The 22,700-nt window shown below is 40.0% G+C and overlaps 1 protein-coding gene across 4 annotated transcripts; it reads left to right on the top strand.

Annotated features, from left to right (window-relative positions):
- Window positions 1–282: 282 nt before the first annotated feature.
- On the top strand, window positions 283–14,340 carry PLSCR1 (phospholipid scramblase 1). 4 transcript variants are annotated; one of them, XM_051626670.1, is made up of 9 exons: window positions 283–377; window positions 5,128–5,159; window positions 5,936–6,037; window positions 8,039–8,208; window positions 9,273–9,315; window positions 10,321–10,541; window positions 11,356–11,517; window positions 12,567–12,728; window positions 13,909–14,340. In XM_051626670.1, exons 2-9 carry the CDS (start codon window positions 5,153–5,155, stop codon window positions 13,942–13,944), a joined length of 903 nt encoding a protein of 300 aa, XP_051482630.1. In that variant the 5' UTR covers window positions 283–377; window positions 5,128–5,152; the 3' UTR covers window positions 13,945–14,340. The 4 variants fall into 4 exon arrangements, with proteins under 4 accessions (XP_051482630.1, XP_051482632.1, XP_051482628.1 ...); XM_051626668.1 differs by lacking the exons at window positions 283–377; window positions 5,128–5,159 and having other exon boundaries at window positions 5,187–6,037; XM_051626672.1 differs by lacking the exons at window positions 5,128–5,159; window positions 5,936–6,037; window positions 8,039–8,208; window positions 9,273–9,315.
- Window positions 14,341–22,700: the final 8,360 nt, after the last annotated feature.

The following is a 22,700-nucleotide window of genomic DNA, read 5'->3' as shown; positions in this document are numbered from 1 at the left end:
TTTTGAAGTTACACTGAGAGAGGTGTTACCAGCTTGTATTTCTGGCTTTGCAAGAAAACCTAGAAAAACTGCATCGCTTCATCTAAGCAAATATTTGACCTCCTCCTGTTCCACTGCCACAGCAAAAGAAAGCGGTAAAACGAGTCCCCAGGGCTGGCACACGCCGGGACCCGCTGCAGCTGCCGGGCTTCCCCTACGGGTCACAAACGTGATTTCCTGCTGGAAACCCGCCCCTGCCCCCGCCCAGCCCGGCCTGCGGGGCGGCCCCGGGCAGCCCCCCCCGCGCCGCCGGGACGGGACGGGAACGGGCGCTGAGGGCGGCGGGCGCGGGCGGGAGCGGGTTTCCCTTCGGAACGTCGCCTCGGGTTTGGAAATAGGTATTCTTTGCCCTATATTATTTCTTTACCGTATATTATTTCCTTTAACTGTTCTGGTGTGCATATATATATATATATATATATTTTCATCAGAGAGATGCCTAATGATTAGAAGGGCCATGCAAAGGAGCTGATGATTAAAAAAGTCACGTATTCTAATTTGGGATTTTGAGTTAAGTTAGAAAATGTCTCTCTTTAGCAACAGTTAGTCACTAGAGGTGGCAAAGTATCTCCCAGTTACTGCTGTGTGAGTGCCAATGTGCCCTGGGAGCGCCCTGCCCGAGGGAGCTGCCAGAGCAGGGTGCCTCAGGCAATGCTGGTCCTGTCACCCAGTGAAGCGAGCAGCGTTAGAGGTGTCCCCTTGTCTCAGCGAGGCTGGATACCTAGAGTGTGACCTGGTTTTGTGGCTCTCAGGTGTTGGAACTCCCAGGTTTCAGGAGAGATGTCTATAGAAGGGCAGAGAGTACCTTACTGCATCAGAACAAAATAATTGTGTCAGCTTATAGCTCATGTCATTCCTTCTGTGAAGGCGGTTGTGTTAGCTTTAGCAGAAAATAACCTGTTTAATTAGATCGACTAGATTGTTTTAAGCATACTGTTTCTCCAGCATTCAAGGTTAAAATACAGTGGCTGCGCAGTCTAATGTAACGTGCTGATGAAAAAAGGGCCACAAAGCTAGCTAGGGTGAACTAATTCATGCCTCATAGCTATCTAGCTTTCGAAGTCTGTTTTGTTAATCTTAAACCTTCTGGGAAAGGCTCTGGGTTGGTATTTTAATGGCATCATGTATGATGTTTGTGCTAGGGGGTTTATGTTACTGTGTTCTTGGTGAGCTGGGTAAGGAACGAAACTGAAATTCATGCTAGGATACTGTTTTTCTGATAAAAAGCAGAGACTGTAGTTAACTGAATTAAGACCTTGGCAACCAGTTGCAGAGTATCTACTGACATGCATCAGGGTAAGACAGATGTAGCTGTGTATGCAGTTCTGAAAATGAGAAAGTGACTGAAAAGAAACATTGACATTCTGCCATTCCTTAAGAAGGAATAATCTAGGGATGTTATTTCCTTACTGTTCTCTGAACTAGAACAGTTGTATTCTGACTTCCCTTTCCTTGATTCCCTTTCCAAAAGTTTTTGGCTGTCCTTAAGTTCCTGAGCTCAGAAATCCTAGGGGGGAGAAACCACTGTGCCTGGGCACCTGGATGCCTCTGGGGATTGCTTCCATGTTACCCATTTGAGTAACCATTCCAGAAAGTGAGGAGCAAGTGGGGAAATCAGTTGGGTGTGCTGGAGCTGGGTGAGGGAGTTTAAGCTATCACAGCAGTTCTGAGAGCAAATGGAAAAAGTCTGGGAACTCCTATGGGTGGAGAGGAAGGCTGGCAATGTGGGTTCTGGGTAGTAGAACATACAGGGACAGGATATGAACAATAATACTTCTCATATAAGGTCCTTTTTTCGTGAACTTTACAGCAAATGAGGTGTGGGGGTTTGCTGTCCGCTTGCTAACCTGCAACTGAGCTGAATGGCTGCTCTTGGTAGTTGAAGGATCATTTGGAGGGGGGGATGAGAGGGACACGGGTAGTTCTTCTGCCTTTCCTCTCTGTGTTGCAGTGGTTGAGTTTGGAAGCCGTGCTGCGGGGTTCAAGCTGCATGTTTCAGTAAAGGTGCCTGGCAGTGCCTGCCTTTCTTCCTCCCAGTGGGCAGGCACAGCAGGGGCACCTCAGGCCACCCAGAGACTGTATTTTATAAGGGTTGGCCATCACCAGAAAGTGTGTTACCTGAGAAGTTCCCAGTTCCCCCCGTGCTTCCTTGTTGCCAGAAAATCACTTTTGCTTTCCTTGGTGTAAAGCAGAACCCATGTTCACTCCTCCAGAGAACAGAAGTTACTTATATCTCATCTATTTTTCCTTTGGGAGAGTGGACTCAGCTGAGTTGCTACAGGAGTTTGTCAGGAAAGGGCAAAACTTGGCAGCTTTTCCTGGCCCAGGCTGTCTTGCATAGACCTAACCCAAAATAGACCCAATGAGGGGTGAGGTGTTTGGAGCCAGAGCCTGGTCCCCACCCTACTTTCACCCTTCAGCACTCCAGCTGGGCGATTTTGGGGAATGTTTAATCAGTAAATACCTCAGATAATGTACCAAAATGTGAAGGATCCTTATAATGCTAGCATAATTTAGGTTGGAAAGTTTAACCTTTGGAGATCATTTGGTCCATTCCTCTGCTTAAAACCAGGCTAAATTGAAATTCAGATCATGTTGATCAGGGCCTTGTAAAGCTTTTTGTAAGATGTACACAAAGTTGTACAGCTGCTTGTTCTGAAACACCATGGCCAGCTCATTCATTCCAACATGAAATCCTCTCAATTTATGTTCAGAGTTCAGGTTACAGCATGTGGCCAGGGTAGCACAAGAGATTCATGCAGCTACTGTTTTTGTTAAAGGAAAATTAATTAAGTAATGGACTTCTACTTGCTGAAGCTTTTTTTAATTTTTTTTTTTTTTTAATTTCTGTGGAACTTTTAACTCTATCACACAGAAATTGCATTCTCCCCCTTTTGCATTGGTGGGAGCTAAATGCAAAAACTTTTACTTTTCCCTGCTAAGTAAGTCATGTTTCAATTATTGTTCCCTGTGTTTATTTTAAAACTGTTTCGAGACCTGGTAACGCCTAGCATCATGTAAAGCTTCATTTTACTAATCTGATGTAGGCTTCAAATCATTGCGTTGTGCAACCCAGGAATGAGGAACTAACGCATGACTGGTCTTCCCATTACTACTGTTTCTTGACTGAGGTGGGAATTTCCCCAGGTGTAACAATGTGGCTTAAAAAGATATTGTGCAATATAAAGCTTAATGAAGGTTATTTTTGTTCCGTATTCCTTTAGTATTTCAGAATTGTCTGTTATTTCACGATCCTTATAAATTACTCAGATGAAAAGCAGGATGCAGGACATTAACTGGCAGTTGTTAATCTTGGTGACTGGATTGGAAGTGGTAGAAGGAGCAGATAAAAAACAATAGAAGAAAAGAGACAATTATAGGAAAATAAAGGATCTTAACTATTCTCTTTAGCATCATGTCTGATGAAATGGGAGTTGAACTTTGTAAAATCTTGGCTGCTTTTCTAGCTATGGAGCATATCAACTTTTTAAAAATCTTAGATTGCACAGTGGTGTACATGTGTGGCAGAGAGAAAAAAGAATCTGGGCTACTGTAAAGCCTTTCTTTTAAATAAATAATGTGATTCTGTCTCTACTCCTTTTATTCAAGGGTTCAGTTGTAATTCTTAGTATTTCACTAAAGTTCAAGTAGCTGGAACACCTCACAGTATAAACTGATAAACTCATCTTTTGCTACTTTAAGTAATGATTTTTCACTGATCTTTAATTTGCTCTGTTCCTAAAAGCTGGTAGTTCTGTTAACATATTTTAATATGGTCATTTATGAAACTTGTCACTATGTCATCAACTGTGAGAACAAGATTTAAGTTTCATAGCTTGAATGTGTTCTTTTAGATTTTTACTTTTAATTTTTTTATTTTGACCTGGGAACCAGAATCTAATACAAGTATGTAATGGTGGTTTTGTTAGTAAAATTAGTGAAGTAGAAAAAACCCCATAACAATGCTTTCAGAGCAATTTATTAAACAACGAGGATGTAGTGCATGAGTTGAGCTACATGCCCTATCATCCCCAAACCATTAAGCATCATCCTGGGACATCTGTGTTTACTCTGCAAGTGAAAAAGCAGGAAGGAACTGCTTTCAGTTTCAATTTAATTCACAGCTTTGAATTTAACTAGTTGGAAAAACCATAGCAGACAACATATATTACTAGTTTAACTTGACCTGATTTCTTTTTAAAGAACAACTGGGGTTTTTTTGTTTGGTTGGTTGGTTTTTTTAAAATTTTAAAGCTTTTGATCCTATAGAAAGAAGCTCTTATAATGTGCTTTATTTATACTTCCACTTACAGATCTCCTGGCTGGTTTGGACCTTTTTATTTAAGTTACTGCCATTGTCTTGCTTCTCTTCTTATCTCAGAGACTGAAAGGAATATCTCTGAAGGTTAATGCTGGCATCACTAAAGGCTCTTTTTGCCTTTTTTTTTAAAATTCCTTTTTGGTAACTCTGGAAGAGCAGAATGAAAAAGACAAGCACTTGGTCCTTTCACTCATGACATTCTGCTGTGGAAGCCCACCTGCCTGTGCAAGTCCACCCTTTATTATCATGTGGACACAGAAACTGGATACATGATACTTAGTAGTACCATTTCCTAAGTGGATTAGCATAAAGAACTGAATAGGTGGTAGGTAGCATGGCATCGTGGCTGCTCCAGGATTTACCCCAGCAGGTTTTGTAGTCAACATCAGTACGCTAAACCAGTTGATCTGAAATTAGGACAGTGATTTGTTCATGTGAATTGCATGATGTTTCTGAATGGCAGCACAGCGGAGTCCTGCACTGCAATTATGTGACTGCACATCTTGATGCTTTCCTTTAAGTTGAGGATGTTTTCAGGGTACTCAAAGCATGAATAGAGGCATACATAATTCTAGTTTATGTTGTGGTGGAGACAGCCTAGATGGAAGCTGGGATACTTAAAGTAATTTTAGTTCTATTTGTAATTCAGCTTTCCAGTACAGTTTAGACAGGAAAATATCTTTTATCAATAACAGTAAATAGAGAATTCAGACTAATTAATGTAAAATTCTATATTTAAAAAAATAAATAAAAATACTCTTTTGCAGAACAATTATAAGCAGATCCACAGGAATGCAAGGTGAGTAAAATATAAACAAAATGCCATCTTTTGTTAATACCAAAGAACGTGGGTCTGTTTGAGGTGTTCAAACAAGTTTACCTTCTAATTGTATGAAACATGTATGAACGTTTTAATTTGAAATTATTTACATTTTAAAATTGGTTCATTTACAAAACATATAGCTTACAATTTCAGATCTTGATTTCTGAAGTTAAATAAAATAAATAATCTTGAAAATCAAGTTTTTGCTGCTTGGTAAATGCTTTTAAATCTATAACCCCCTGAGTCTGCTGGTGAGGCATTAGTATAGTCCCAGCTTGAAGAAACTGGACTTTCATATAGTGGAGAATGGCTTGTTCCATTCTGTACAGGAGGACAGCCTGGCAATTCCCTGGCAATTCTTTGAATTAAATTCAAATTTAATTGAATAAATTCTCTCCTTCTAAATATAAATGAACAAAGGCACCTCTGGTCCAGACAGAAAGTGAACTGACCCTGCTTGGGCAGGGGTTGGACTGGGTGATCTGTAGAGACCCTTCTGGGCTAAATGTTTCCGCTACATCTTCATGATGTTATGGGCAATACTTGCTGTTATTCTGCACTTTAAGGATCTAAACTCCTTTCAGTTATACTGATGTTAAATACAAGCTTAAATACAAGCTTGTTATGCACTTTTGCTCTACAGAAGAAGCTGCTTAATTTTGTTCTGTTTCTACTCTGAAAAAGGAGGCAATGTTGGGGATCTCTCACTCTAGGGTAAGAGGAAACAAGCAGTGTATGTCTCATGCTTTTAGTACACACACCTGCACCAGCACCTGGGTTTTCTAACAGTAGCTATGCACCAGGCAATGAAGTCCCCAGTGGCTACCAGCAGCACAGAACTGGAATTTACCAAGGTAGGTTGCTTGGCTACTGATCTGCTTATATTATTAGGAAATAAGCATGGGGTAACAGGAGGTTTCACATCTGATTTACTTCTGTTAATTCTGTAGAGTTTCTGTTAATTTCTGTTTTGCTGAAAAGTCATTATCTTTCCTTCTTGGTGCTACAGGTTAGTATGTGCTGTACAGTAGCAACAGTTGTGGGAGTTAAAATTGGATGTTCCTCAGTGGTCACTATGGGAAGTTTGTTAGGGAGGTATTACTGGCACAAAGCCATTAATGTGTGGCATCTTGCTGATGATCAGAATTTTAATTAACATGCTATTTCAGTATTTCACTTTGTTTTTCTTTGGAAATCCAGAACCAAAGAAAGAATTGTTTTCCTCCTACTGGTCCATGTATTCTGTTCCTGTGTCCTACTCTGTTGCTGTACTTCACATGTGGTTATACCTAACACTTTGACTCTTTTGTTTTTCTCCTCTTCTACCTCATTTTCTGTTCCACATTCAAAATGCAGCACTCCTAAATAGCTTCTCATGTTCTGGCAACCAACTGCTTTCTGAAGAACCAAATCACAATGAGCAAAATCAAACAATGAGATTCAAAACCTAAGTTATAAATAAAATGCAAAAAGTTTGGCCTAAGTTACTGTGCTGTGCCTAAGTGGAAGCTTGTGCATCTTGTGGCAAGGCAGTCAGAGATCTGTGAGTGCAGTTGGCTTCAGTGGGGAAGGAGCACTCGCTGCCTGTGCAGTGAGAGTCAGGGGAGCAGTTTTCATTTTGATTAATTGCTTGTGCAGACACTTACACTCAATAGCAGTAGATAGTTGGCCTGTGAACAAAGCCTGTGGTCAGTCGTAACAGTGGTTTTGTATTCCATAGGGGTGGATGTTTCTCTGGGGTGAGTCGTCCTGTCACCTATGAGTTTTAAGCCATGGTTGTTTCTATGACATGAGGTACTGTCCTGCTTATGGGCATGGGCTTTCACATGGTACAGTCCATGTTTTGTAAAGTAATGTGAAACATTGGTGCTGAACTCATTTGGGCTAAAGAGTCTACAACTCAGTGTCTTGAACTATTTCTCTTTGTACAGCTCTACAAAAATATTTTGTGGCTTCTGCATTGTGCTTGCTTCTGAGTAAAATATAGATTTCCTCTGCATGAGTTTGAAAGCCTGTCTGCCTACCAGGAAAGCATTAAATAAGGGAAAAAACTACTGTTCTTGTTCTGTAACTTTCAATAGCAACTCCAGCAGCTTCAGCTACAAGGTCATAAAGCATCTGTGTAGCAAAGACCAGGTTGCTGTGGACAGGCAAGCCTGGGATCTGGGATGGGTTGTGAGCACTAAGGCAGTGCTGCATGTGCCATCTGATGGGGTGCTGAGCACTTTTACCCTGAAGTGCTTCATTAATGTTTGTGTTTCCTGGGGAGTGCTAACTGAAGAAATCTTGTTTGGCATTCACAAAATGTGAAACTATTTTCTCCTTTACTATGCACTTCCTCCATGAAGGAGTTGTGCATTTCCTGTTTTGAAAGAGAATCAATTAAACAAATGAGAAAGTGCAGCTTTTAGATCACACTCATCTGGCTTGAAAGCGTGGATGAACTTTACTAAAAGGACAGGTCCTCTCACACAAGAAGAAGGTAACATTCCAGGAAAACTTTGTCTTTAAATTCCTCATTTGCTCAACTGACAACTTGTAAATGACAATACTTTTAAGGTATTCTGTCTGCTTTACTTATAAATAAGCTTCATTTATCTGTTTCTAATTCTGAACTGCCTATGTGAAGAAAATTTATGGTATATTCAAGAATGATGCTCTTATTTTTTTGTTTTTGTCTGGAGGGGTCCAGTGTAACTTCCTTCATGGAAGTTGTAATATTGGTAACTGAAATATATCATAGGTGTAAGGATCTTCACAGTACACAATAGTGAAGAAATTAATATTTTAAACATCCAGGGGGCAATTATTTCCAATATCTCTGTTTCCCAACTGCATGTCTTCTACCACACCAGGTGTCCCAGGCACGGGGAGCTATGGTTTCCAGGCACAGCCCATGGGAGTCCCAGCTGGGTTTGCTGTTCCACCCATCCAAAACCAGCCCACCATGCAGCAGGGGACAATGTGGATGCCTGTCTCTCCTCCTCTTCCCAACTGCCCCCCTGGACTGGAATACCTCACTCAGGTACCTGCATCCTTATTCCTTCCCCAGAAAACAGGGGAAGCAGCCTGCATCTGTGAAAAACCTAGGGGGGGAAAAAAAAAAAAGGCATATGGCTTTGTTGCTGCTAAGTGAATCCTTTTGTAATGTGATTGATGCATGTTTTGAGTGTGGAGGTACCTGTTCTAGCTGCAGCACTTCAAGCTCTTCTGCCAAGTGAGACCCTAACGGACTGCAGGCACATGCCTGGCAAACATCCTTCCCATTTCTGAAGTTAGTGTTTGTGAGATGTAATGTGATATGGCAAGGTGCAACTAATAAATAGTTATAATATGGGCAACTGTAGCACATTAGAGGTGCTTAATTTTCTGCATGATGCTCTCTTCACACCTCTTCATAATGCTGTTACGTGAGGTGTGAGTCAGGCTTCATGATGTAGAGAGCACTAATAGCAAAATAAGAATTGTCTCCACACTAGAGAATATGTCCTTATGCTGTAAAAGTAAAGTTCCTCTCCTCACTGGGAGCAATTATCAAGGCTTATCACTGATGTTGTTCAGTCAGTTTTGCAAATTTCTCAAAAAACAAGCAAACACCACCAGTGAGGAGAGGCTGATTTTTCCTGCATTTCACTCAGAGCTGAGCAGTAGCTGAGCTTCTGCTCTAAAATGAAAATTTCTCAGCTTCCTGCTTTTGTCTGTACGGACTCCTGATGTAGGCATCTGGGTCATCTTGTGTCAGAGGCTCTGTCGCTGAGCTGCCAAGTCCTGAAAGGAGCACAGGCACATTAGCCCTATGTCCTTGTAACCAGAACAGCTTGGGTACAACTTCTGCCATCTGCCCTGGTTCTCTGAAACACTGTTCTGCTAAATTGACAGGGAACAGGATGTGCGTGGGGGGAGGGAAATGAAGGAGGGGGAAGTGTGTGCTACTTCCACAGCTTTACTGGTAGATGATCTGCCTCTAGACAATGTATTGATCCATAAACCTGCATTCTGAAATGAAACAGCAGTGCTTCTTAAAACTAGTTTTCTTGTAGTTGCAACTTGTTAACTATTTATTCTGTTTAATTTTTCAACTACAAACAGATTGACCAGATATTAATTCATCAACAAACTGAACTTCTTGAGAGTAAGTGCAAAGTATTTAAGCAGAGAAATGTTTATTAATGCCAAGAGTGGCAAAATGTAAACTTTTTTAAGACAACATATTTAAGGTGGATTGCTACCTTTCTCTTTCCTGCCTCTGTTGTCTGTCTCAATTCCTGCTGAAGGTGTGGAGAAGAGAAAGCTGAAAATAATAGCTAGTTATAGCTGAAGTCACGTATCTCCCATGCTCTTCATTCACACAATTTCTACTTGCCTCTCTTCCTTACTTAAAGATCTTCTTTTCTTTCCTCTCTTGGTCCATTTAATTCCGAAGACTAGCATGCAGCTCCAATCACATTTCCAGGACATCCTGCTGTTCTACTGACTTGAACTGCTTTCCTTCTGCTCCCCTCATTCTGTCCACTTTAAGAATGTACAAGTCATGTCATCAGAGTCTTTCAAATAGAAGAACTAAAATGCGCTGTCCATCTCGGCTGATGGATGTAATGCTGCTGCATTTTATCTCCATAATGCTTCAAAGAGTACTTTCATTTGTTGGAGAAATTAGTCAAAATTTCAGTCCTTGCTTTTGTTTTCTATTGGTGCTGCTGCGAATCTTGGCTGTGAGACTTTTTTTGTGGCCTTCTCATTCTGATTTTCTCTCTAGAGACCTATTCATGCTTCACCCCCCAGTTCACAGGTTTCTTTAATTTCATTCCTTCACCTCCTCCCTGGGAATCTTCCATACTGTGTTATTCGTAGCTGTGGTGCTTGCTATGGTAGTGGTGTCTGTGACTGATGGGAGGGGATGTGGACAACTCCCTGCTCTTTCTGCGTTGCCACCATCATGGTGGCTTCTCCTCTCTGAACTTCTCTGTCAGCCTGCTCTGCTCAAGGGTCCATCCCCACTGTTTGCTTTCACCAGTAGCTGCCTTTGATGGACTTTAAGTGCAGCCTGCCTTCCCAAAGAGGAGCTTTAGTGTCAGCATGGTGATTTTTCTGACCAGATGCACCTTAGAAATATAACAGTTCTGGTCCTATTTTTCAGTTTTGACTGGCTTTGAAACAAACAACAAATATGAAATCAAGAACACGCTGGGGCAAAGAGTGTACTTTGCAGCAGAGGACAATGACTGCTGTACCAGGAATTGCTGTGGGCCATCACGACCCTTCACCCTTCGGATTTTAGACAACATGGGCCATGAGGTGATAACACTGCAGAGACCTCTCCGGTGTTCTTCATGCTGCTTTCCCTGCTGTTTACAGGAGGTGGGTTGCTTCCTCGTTCATGTGAGGCATGGTCCACCAGTGAAGTTTTAAGATGGGGTTGTCTTGAATGGGGAGATGAGGTGGAGCAAGTCAGATTTTGCCGGTCAGTTGTGTGGAGAGAGGTCTGTGGGATTTGTACATGGAGTCCTTGGTCTGGAAAGAAGCAAGTGTGCTACAACACAGACATTCACTCTGGCCACTTCTGAGTACAGTAGTGAAAAACGTGATTCAGCAGCATGTAGGGAACTTTTGGCTAGTACTGAAATCCATGCTGGAGACACCCTTGCAATGTAAGAGTTCGGAAACAGCTTTTGTAAAATAACAGCTTTCACTTTACTGCTGTAAAAGCTATAGTGAAATTCAAGACATGAGATTATGAGCTTTTAAAATATTGAATAAATTATGGGGTGATGCAACTTCTGAAACCTCAAGGCTGAGCCTACTCAGAGCTCTTGCTGAGAGATTTGTAGTAGCTGCATCCTGTAAAGTTTTCACTGAATGCTTTCAAGATGCTCGCAGCCTTTCTTTCACTAGACTTTCATCTTTATACAGTAAAAACATAGCTTGTGTGCTCCACAGCCTTAGGAGTATCTTACTGTTTTCAGTAAATGCTAAAGTTGCATACGAGGTCTAAAATTTATGTGCAGTTTTCTGAAAAGGTTTGCAGAAAACCCCGTGCATCTTCATGCATTGGAAAGCCAGATTGTTGTGGAAAAATAAGTTGTATTTGGTTTGTGTGGTTGTGTGCATTTTGTCTAACATGCAGATCAAAGCCTGAACATTCACATGGAGGTTTGTTTTTTTTTCTGTGAAGCTGGAAGTTCAGGCACCTCCAGGAACAACAGTTGGTTACGTTGTCCAGAACTGGCATATCTGCTTGCCAAAGTTTACCATTCAAGATGAGAAAAGAAAGGATATATTGGAAATTATCGGTCCATGTGTTGTCTGCCGCTGTTGTGAGGACATTAATTTTGAGGTATACAATGCTAAAAAATTGTTTGTATCTTTTTTCAGATACTAGTTTGATAGTAGTTTATTTCTTGCCTTACTACCTATCAACTGAACTGTAGTACTGTAAGTAATTTGTACATAATATTTAAATTCAAATCATCTGCTTCTGTAAATATCTAGATTGCTGTAGATAAGCCAGGCAAACTTCCTCAAATGACATCCTAAAGCTGCTTATCAGTGATCAGGGAGACTGATTCCCTGTGGTTAAGAGATCTCTTAATTGAAATGTTTAGCAGCAAAATCTTTTTGAATCTGTTATACTCTAACAAAAAATGTTATTCTCAGCTCTATCAGGTATTTATTAAAATGATTGCCTGCAACCACTCATTTAATAACTTAATAATTATTCAATGACCAAGTAAATCAAGATAATTCAGACCTAAAATACAGATTTGAATGGCCAAAGAGTTGCAACTTTCACTTAAAAATAATAGTGATTAATTAATGCATTATTATTTTTGTACACATTGAGTAGTATGTATGCTAATCTACCTTTTAAAATTCTGCAAATAGATGCTAAAGCCAATTTAGCACTTGCTTTATCATTTTCAATTGGGTGGACTAGTCTTTCACATGGCCCTGAAGACTGGATCTACCTTTAGGAAACATAGTGTTAACAAAGGGCTAACCTCTGCTTTGGAGCAGAAGAAGGTAATTTGTTTAATTTTTCACTGGAGCAGTTCCTGGTACATGTCAGGAGAAATTAATTCACTCTCTTGGCTAAAAGACACTGCTTCCAGCAGAGCGTGTGTATGCGCGTGTGGTAGCTGTCTTCCAATACCATTAAGGCATTGAACTCTGCAGTCAGGTTTGGAATTAAGTTCATGTTTGTTCCCCCTAAGACTGACTTTCTGTTGGTCAGGGTTGCCTTTTGGTACAAACAGTTGCATTCAATGACTGCATTAATTCAAATAACACAATCTGAAGCTTTCAAATTGATCTATCATGAAATGGATTTGGGAATATTGTGAATGACAGATTTGTTGTTGTTTTTTAATGTTTATGTAAAACTAGGTGAAGTCTCTGGATGAGACTGCTACTGTTGGAATGATTTCTAAGCAGTGGACTGGGTTTGTGAAAGAAGCCTTTACAGATGCAGATAACTTTGGAGTCAAATTCCCAATGGACCTTGATGTAAAAATGAAAGCTGTCATGATCGGTGCTTGCTTCCTTATCGTAAGTCTGTCATTCATTAATACTTGAATACAAGCTGACTTTTCTATCTCCATGTTCAAATTGTGCTGGTAAAGGACTTGACTCTGAGCTCATTGAAAAGAGCAACAACTTGTTGTTACCTTCTTGTGTGTAAAACTGACCATGGAGGACAATAAAGAATTATTTCAGATAATAAGCTTATTCTATACTACATGAAGTACTAACAGTATTTAAGGAGACCTTTACATGTGATAAGACTGAAAAACCCTGTAATGGGAAGACTTCAGCAAGACATATTAGCAGAGTGAAGTATTTTTTTGTGGATTGTGAAATAAGAAAGTGCAGATCAGCAATAACAAGGAGACCCACCCAAAGCCTGAACAGCCTGCTGAATTGGTGGACAGCAGAATGTTGCAGCCAGTTCCTCCCAACTCTCCTTGGAGGTGTGGGAAGCATTGAGTTGAGCAGTATTAAATGCTCTCAGAGGAGTAATTTTCAGTGAGAGGGACTTCTGTGGAGGCAAAGCACATCTAACTTGATACAGTACTTCTCATCTGCACTCTGACTCTGCCATATCAAACACTGCCCTGCAGCTGTTTGAGAACTGTGTTTGCACTTACCTGTGCAATTCAGCATCAGGCCCCATTCCAAAATGTGCTCTGCTTCTGTGCTGGCAAAGCTGCAGAGTAGGGGGAAAGGGGCATGTGAAACACCTTGAGTTTGGAAAGTTTTCACCAGCCTCTAACAGCCCTGTGCATGTACTGGGCTTTCCTTAGTCATGGGTGTTCGTGTGCTTCCACATGCACAAAGCACAGTGGTAGTGGGTGTGAGGAACAGAAAATGAGCCCCCAGATGTAAACTAAAGATATTCACTGTTATCAAGGACTCCAGTTTGAGGTAAAATTGATGGAATGGAGTCAGGTCGAACAAAGCCAGGGCAGGAATCCTGAGCAAAGGAAGCATAGTTTTGGCTAGTGATAATTTACTTTCCATGTAGGTCTTTCACCACCTCTTTCCTCTCTCTGTGGGTGTCCTATTCTGAGAGACCCAGGTGATGGGGAAATGAGAGGTGTCCCCACCTTCTCATCATTTGAGGTTTCTGGAATGGAGGTGCTTTGAACAGCTTGCAAATCAACTAGGAGATTTCTAAACTAAGAACTGCATTTAGGAAGCATTTGTTTGCTTTTTGTTTCCTTCTTAGGACTTCATGTTTTTTGAGCACGCTGGTGATCAGTAACAGCGAACAGGAGTTTGGCAATGAAATCTAGAACTTTGATGTAGAGGGAAGAACAGAAATCTCCCAGCTTTCCAGTGGACTGCAGAGCTACCCTAAGTTTGTCAGAAATATACATCTTGTGCTTGTAGTTATATTTCTATAAACTAAAAGGTTCATGGTATTTTTAATTTTCTTTGTAATCTAACAAAAAATTTGTAGTATTCAAATAAGAAGCCTTTGTCTGTATGGATCAATACTGTAATTTCTAGAAATAGAAAGCATTTTTTTCCTAAGAAATTTGAATGATAAAATAACTACCTATAGATACTTAATTCCTAAAAAAGATGAGTGCTCCTATATTCAATATTAATATAAGCACTGAACCTAATAAAGAGGTCCTGCTCTTTTCCTTTGGTAGTTTTGTCTTGGTGTTCACATTCTGTTGTTTCCAACTTATTATCAAGTACATACATTCAAAACAAAATAATGTAAGTGAACAGGACCATCAGAAATCACTGTAAAATTGTATTAATCTAGTGTTAAATCTGCTGTCAAGCATTACTCCTCTAGTGTCACTTAGTTTCATAACTTAGATTGTTTTGAAACTTAAACCTTTGATTTTCACCAGTAGAGGAGAGAGGAAATATAAATGCCTGTGGTTGCTTCTGTTTAATAATCCTTTAGTAATTGCTTTGTGCATGAGTGTGTTTTTTCCTGAGGCAAGGACAAACCAGTTACTTACGTTGTTTCTCCAGTCCTTTTACCTCTTCATACTTCTGTCTGTAGGTGTGAGGGTGCAGGAATAATAGAACAATTCCACTTCAAGAGCAGACACATAAACATACAGGTCTATTTCTTTGTAATTATAGCTTTATCTAAATGTGCAAGCAATGGATAAAGTTGCAGTTTTTTAGCCCAGCCTCATACAAGCATGTGCAAATAGCAGTTCTTGGGATCTGGCTATGGGGAGAGGTACTTGCCAATATTTTCGGTTGTGTTCTATATCTGCTATAAATCTTTTTGTTCAGTGTTTTCAATTTATTTATTGCTTCTGGCCAGTCAAAAAGCAGAGGAAAATAGGAATGCTGTAGCTGCTGTGTACCTGGGCTCTCTTTGGCGTTGTAAGAATTGCACAAACTTGTGACAACAATCTGTACTATCCTGAAAGTCTTTAAAATTGTATATCATGCCTTACTCCAGTTAGCTTCTGCCGCTAAAGACAAAATTCCTCAACTATGGGGCCTTTAATAATAGGGATTGCTGGAGGTGCATTTTTGATTAATCAGTAGTATTCATAGGGAATTAACTTATTTTATGTATTAATTCCAATTATTTTGAAATAGTTTGTGCATTATTGACTGGCTACTAATGAGATATTGGCAATTCAGTCTTTCTAAAATCTGCTAAAAGGTTTGGATTGTTTCAGTTAGGAGTAGAAGCAGCATGTGTACAAACCAAAGTAACACACAGGATCAGACCTGTCCTGTAAGGATTTATACAGCTAAGCCCATCAGTGTTATTTTTCCTGCAAGGGGTGACATGGAACCTCAGTTCTGCCTGTAGCTCTAAGGTCCCAGTCTTGAGCATGTCCAAAAGCTGCACTTCAAACAGAGAACAATTACTCAGATATTCCATAAACACTTTTTGGGAGATACTTAAAAATACCTGTTGAATTTCATTACAGATCCTGCATGTAATTTATATTTACCCTTTTGCATTAGAGCAAGGTCTGTTTGTGGCTATTTGAAGAATTGATGGAATAATATTTTGCGAGTGGGCAAAAACAGTGATACCTTTGTCTATGCTGAGAAGCATCTTGTGTCATAAATTAATCCCTTGACAATAAACAGGGGAGTGCATGCAAATGTAAGTAGGATATTAGGACCTTGGGGTAATGCGACATGGCCAGGACAATTTATTTTCATCCCTGCAAGTAATTAGAAAATTTGTGTTGAAATGTGGTGCTTAGGTATTCACCACAAGTCCTGGAAGCACCATTGTCCCAACAATGTTGCATACAAAATTACATAGAAGAATTCCCATGCATCTCTGTAGAGCAGTAAGGAAAGAATGTGAGGATGCAAACAATCAAAAATGGTCAGCTTCACATCAAGATGCATAGGAAAAATGTTACTTGAATCTTAAGCAGAACTGCAGTTGCAAGCAGTAATGGTTCTGCAAATTGTGATCAGAACAAAGGCATCTGCTTACAAACAGGTTTCCCAAATACAGTGAAGCCCCACAGTGGAATTGTAGAAGTTGTGTTGCTGTAATTTAGATTTTTTAATTTTATGCTGCTTGAGTCTAGTGGTCAATTTGCTTTACTGTTTATTTAGCAAAATTAGCAAATAAGGCGAAAAATTATATAGCCCAGGGGAACCAGTATGTGAACCCAGCTACATAGCAAGGTGTAAGAAGTTCAATCTAGGCCTCTTTTATTTGTCAGATTTGTGGTAAGAACAGGAAAGTTCCACAACTTCAGGTCATAAAAGGATGGAGAGAGCATCAGACTAGGGAATTTGGGTAACTGGAGAGCTCTGATACTGGTTACACAGCTCAAACTTTTGTCACAGTCTTATGGCAAAAAAAGGAGGTAAAAATAGTGCATGAGAAGTTGTAACTAGTTATCTAGGGACAGCTCTTTAGTTAACCAAACAATTTCTTAGCACCTTTGTACTCTCTTTCACTTTTTCCTAATGATATTTAACTGAAAAATGCTTATTCCTTAAATTTTTCAAGAACTTCTGGAGACAGCTGAATTCACTTGCTCCTTTCTGAAGCTGATTGGGCTAAATGCTGAAGAAATAATTCTTAGCGCTGTCTTTCTTCATTTTGAAGGAACCCATAACAGCATCCATATTTAATAAATCACCAGACTCTAGAACTCTAAACTCTTCATCAATCAGACTGTAAGCAATACAACGATTTATCCTCCTATCCATAAATCCAGGCTTTGCAAAGCATTAGAAGACTTCCAGCATGCTGCCTGTTACTCAATATCATCTCAGTTAGATAGAGCTGTTACATAAAACCTTTGAAGTGAGATTTTCAGATTGATTTCTCTAGTTCTGTTAATGACCCTTCCATCTGTATCATCCCTGTAAGTTTTTAATCTCCACTTGTACAGGAGTAGCAGTCACTTAATGAAGCCCTAGGGTCTATGCAGCACAGAAAAGCATAATTTATATGTTGTTTCTCAGTAGAAGAGCACAGTTCATTCTAATTTCCAGAAACCAAAATTATAAGGAGAAGAAAAGGAAAAAAAATAAATTTATAATTTAGTCTTAAGCATGAGTGGGTTTTTTGCTAATTGAGGAGATAAAATGATTTTGCTAATTGGAAAAGAGAAGGAGCATAAAGTATATTGTATTACAGTTGGTCTCCAAAAAACATTTCATAATAGCAAAGTTGATAAAAAGTCCTTACATCCTTCAGGTACCTCCTCTTGGTTTTACTACTAAGAATATCTTTGACCAGCAGCTGACAGCAGGTGCAGGGACTGCACAATAAGAGGTGAGTCAGGGAAGGAGAAAGCAACTGGTTTTCCTGAACTGAATTTGGCTCATTTACTTTAAGTGCAGGGGTAACTCATTGGAAGTGCTAGGGGTAATAAAGAAAATACAATCTTTGCTCAAGGCAATGTGTTGTAAAATGGCATGGCTTAAATCTTTGACTACTAATAGGCATTGCAAGATATGAATGCTAATAATTCGTAACAAAAATACTTCTGAAATTGATAAATGGTAAATGTAAAAGGATGATGCAGGGAGGAAGCCATGGAATCAGAATTGCTGATAAGGGAACTTCTCATGACCAGGGCAGGGAAACCACCACTACACCACAAGATGAAGAAGCCATGACAAGAAAAAGCAGACATGTGGTAAGATTTTATCTCAAAATCAGTGAGACAAAAAGTGAGAAAGGTATAGAAACCACACAGAAAATAGCAAGAGATAAGAGGGAGAGAATAACAAATAAAAAGGTGCAGGTCTCCTAGTGTGGAGGGAAGAACCAAGCTATTGAAGAATTCTGTGGTGTTGGGTCAGGGCTCTGTCTGTGATTTTGTTATATATATATATATATATGTATATATTTATATATGCTATGCTTATGTACTGGATCAAATTGTTCTATGGCTCTCCTAGCTCCCTCACCACCCACGGGGAGACTTCTATACATCACTGATTTTGTTCTGGAGAGACTTTATCCTCTGTTCTACAGATATATATTTGACATAACACTTGGTTTTGGTTTATTTGCATTTTTCCCCTTCTAACACTATATTATTAAAGACAGCAGTGAAGAGAACATATACATCAAAATATTGAAGAGAAGGGATTTGTGGCGACTGTCCCTCCTGTTTTTTAGTGGATGGCAATAGGTGGCAGTGTTAGCACAGGAATTACTTTTTCACCGCTTAAAACCTAGTTCTGAGATTCACAGGCGGTTTCGTTAGTTTTCATTCTGATTTTCCCAGTGGAAGAATTTCAGATTACACTATCTCCAAAGTATGTATTCCCTACATGAGTGTGGAAAGCTAGATGTGTGTTTCCCACTAAAGCTGCAAAATCTTAAGCTTCAAAGGCAATTACATTCCACCAGGAAAATGAAAAAAAATGGTATGAAAGTATGCTAAACCATGATTGCTCTAAAAAAACCCCAGACAAGTACTATGTAATGTCCTTAAAGTTGCATTAGGCTTGATAAATGGTAGAATTTGGAACCGGACCGTGATTTCTGACATAAATCACTGCATAATGCAAAAAGTTGTTAATATATCACAGGAGGGCACGTCAAAGCAAACAGGCTAATTTCAGTGGTGGTTTAACGTCACTGGTTTACATCTAGAGGTGCATTTAGTACCCTAGACATGAGATGCCTTTAGTGTGGGTGGCTGTGACATGAACCGCAAGCACTGTGGGGCAGTGAAGGAGAGGATGAGGGGACTGGAGAGCTATGGCCAGGCAGGCTTGGGAATCTGCTTCAGGCTTCCCCCTGGCTCTGGTTGTGGGTTTTTTTTGTGGTTTTTTTTTTGTGTGTTTTTTTGTTTGTTTGTTTTTTCTTTTTTCCTTTTTTTGTTTAAAAATTATTACTAAATCTTAACTTGCTGCTCATGCCTCAGCTACTTTAACCTTTAGCTGACCTAGTTACTGAACCAGGGCAGCTGGTAGCAGCTCAGGAAGTCAGTATTTTTCCTTTGTTGATTGCCATTTGCTGAGGAACAAACAAACTGGTACAAGGCTGGGCAACATGCACAGAGGAGATTCTGCACTGGTGCTGTACATGCCAGGACCTCGGCAGCTCCTGGTGTCCTTTGCTCTGCAACCTGCTTCAGTCCTTGATTACAAATGCATGCAAAAAAAAGACTGGGAAGTGGGCTAGTGCAATGCAGGGACTGTTAGCCTTCTGTCCAGGAGCCTCCTTTTCCTTGTTGTGTGCGTTTACAGAGCAAGAGTGATGCAGGAACAATCAGCAACAGGAAGGTTCCCACACAACCCTACGTCATGACTGTAAGGAGCATGGACATAGGCCTGTTTCAAAAGTAAGTGGTCAAATGCTGTAACACTGCCATAGCACTGCTTATGAAACTGGGGGACGGTGCTAGCACTGCGGTGATGCTGCGAGCTGGCACTGAGCCACAGCAGTGAGTGGTGGTTGGTAAATGCTGTGTGACAACTCCTACACAAACTGGGGGAGCTGGGGTTTATGGTGAAGGCTATAATTAAAGATATTCAGAAGAAGAAAAGTATAAACAAAAAGTAACCTGCTAATTTAAATGACCCATTTGTAAGTTTTTACCCTCAGGAGACTAAAGACCTTGGAACTGCCTTGACTTTGTGTCTCACAGCAACGTTCTGCTGGTATAATGTGTAACCAGTACATCAGTGCAACAGTGTTCTCTACATGAGGTATTGGTTGCATGTTCCTGCTCTGAAGTATAGTCGCTCTTGTGTAAGTGGATACTTCCTCCTGAGTATTGGGATTTTTTTGGTACAATTTGAACAGCACAACCTCCCAGTCTGAACCTGCACAAGCAGTGCTTTGTGCTGGTCCACTTTCTATTCAGTTATACCCTGCTATACAAGTGAGTTGTCACGTACGTTAACAATGAGCTCACTCCCATAGTCTTTATGTTTTCTAAGTTGTTCAGTTCCTAATGATCTTTCCCAATACTCTCATCTGACATTTCAGCTCAGACTCTGTATCCTGCTTTTACTGTGTCTTCCCCAGCCATGCAGTAGAACACAGAGCAACCCTTGCCCTGGAGAATTTGAACAAAATGAATCCTAATACTGCATGGGTTGTGTAACCAGAGACCTGCACTTTAGCAACTAAATCCTGTCTTTTCCTACTCCTGCAGCCAGTCCTGCTTTTCAAATTGTACAAAAGTTTTTAACTCATATAAACCTATATTTTTATGCTTCTGAGTATGGCTGTACAATGGAACTAAGGCACACTGCTTTGTTGTGTCAGCAAATTTGTCATGGAGCAGAATTTGTGGCTTCTGGAAAATAGAGGTCTTTCAGTGGACTGAGGCTGAACTTGACAACACTCTGTTTAGGTCTGTATTAGGGTAGAAAAGAAATACAAGAAGAGTTGTTCAACACAGACAAGGGCTCACTGTGCCCTGTCTTCTTTTTTCCACTGAACAAACTTTGGAAAGGCCACGAGAGGTAGTGAGCTAATATAAAAATGCACTAAGAATTAAAGCCAACCACTGAAATGAACAAGAACTTACCTGTGTGTTGCAGCCCACAGTTTTCCACAAGGGAAATGGGAGGGGAAAAAAAAAAAAAAGGAACAGAGCAAATAGGTAATGGTTGAGTGGTAAAGAAAGCAAGAGAGAGGAAGGTAAAATCTCCTTTGAATAAATCAACTAGAGTTATGTATGTTGTTTGTGCTTGTGTTCAACTTTCTAAGCAACTAGCTTAGTTGAAGGAAATACTTGTACAAAAGTGTGTATCAAAGAAATGCAATGAAAAAAGAAATAATAAAAAGGTCAGTGGTTATGAATGCTTTAAGGGAGCTACTACAATGCAGTGCCAGAGTAAAGCATCAACTCATCAACACCTCTTAATCTGCAAATATGAAATCTTTACAGTAAATTGTTTTTCCTGGGGATTAGTAATTATGTAGTGAATTCTATCAAAAGCTTTCATTCTCAGACAAATGCAAGCCAAATTTGAAAAACAGAAATATGCACTAGTCAAATTTTTATCTTTTCAAAAAGATGTAATGAGGTGTAAACATCTATGAAACATGTTTGACTTCAAAATCCTTTTGAGCCGAAGCTCGATGAAGTCAAAGGCCTGGTCCAGAGGGCACCTGGCACCACTGATACATCTCTGTGTCTCAGCTCAGATCCAGCCACACCAGTATTTCTATCCTGGTATAGATTAGGGGATTTTTTGTTAATGTACATTTAAGATTAAAATCTGACTACTTAAAAATAAAAATATACCTGCTGATAGTGGAAAAAAAGCAAGAAAAGGATGCTAAAAATGCCAGGGCTTGAAAACTCAGCATGATCACTCTGCAGTCTGGAGTGACTGGACAAGACAGCGTGATGAGTGCTTGCCTTGGAGACGTGCTTTGGTCCTGCCTGATTTACAGGTATGTGGAAAACTTGCAATTCCTGAAACTTCATTCATTCCCTGATTCTGTCACCTTCCATTTCACCTCAGCTATCTGCCTGCAGTCCAAGTGCTTTTGCTTCAGCTAGGAGGAAGAATATGGCATAACCACCCAGGCCGCAACAACTGATTCTGTCCTTCCTTTTTGCTGCTGAGGTGAGTCTACATTGAAAAAGCATTTGCAAATGTCTTCCTACAAACTCCCACAGCAATTCCACCACTAGCTGGTTGCTGTAAAGAGGCTGTCAGCATGGCATCGATGGGTTACTCTGCTGAGGACCAAAATGTTTTAATCTAACTTATGTTCTTGGCTGCAATATGAGGATAAGTAAAAGGAATGCAATGAGTGTGACATTCTGGTTGAACAGCTGATGTTAAAATAAGAGAACTACTTTTTTTTTTTTTTTTTTTTCCCCCCCTAAAGGGAAGAAAAAAAGCAGCCAGGTAGTTCGTGTTAATCTAACAATTTTGAGCTTCAGGTTTTTATACTTTCATAATTTTTGAATTCCCTAAATAATGCTACTTGAATTAATGATTGTATTACATTTAGTTAGACACTGCCCTGTTTTTTTGAGGTTTCTGTACCCATGGAACATTAAGTTTTTTCTAAGTCACATCAATTCCTTGCTGATGATAGAGCAGATGCCTGTGCAAAAGATTACTTTGGTTTAAAAGTTTGTATGTGCAATTCTTGAATGAGTTTCAGTGCAAGATTAAGAATTTATTCTGTAAGTTTAAAGGTTGAATTCACATGCATCATCTAATTAAAAGCAGTATTTACTTCCTCCATCTAGCACCACCAGAAAGGCACAGGCCTCCCTATAGCACTGCTATGGGACACAATCTTGGGGCACCTGGGGAGGACCAGGCTGTTGTACAGCGTGGCTGTAGTTCCTGTTGCCAGTGACATAAGCTGTGACATAAGTGACTTGGCATCAACAGCCACCTCAGGCAGAGCATACGTGGAGAAACAAAGCATATTTGCTAGTACCTGTTTTCTGAATCATTGCTGACTGTCAAATGCTTTTCAGTGGGTTAGGGGGAGACCGTGTCACAGAGAGTTGCTGCTTCCTTGCTGTCATCCACCTAAATTAGGTGTTTTTAAAATGCTTAATCACCAAAGTGTCAAAGCCTTTCTCTGCC

The sequence above is a fragment of the Apus apus genome, chromosome 8, assembly GCF_020740795.1.
Source record: "Apus apus isolate bApuApu2 chromosome 8, bApuApu2.pri.cur, whole genome shotgun sequence".
Taxonomy (NCBI): domain Eukaryota; kingdom Metazoa; phylum Chordata; class Aves; order Apodiformes; family Apodidae; genus Apus; species Apus apus.
Note: the sequence above shows the minus strand (reverse complement) of the source record. Positions and strands in the feature narration are given on the sequence as shown.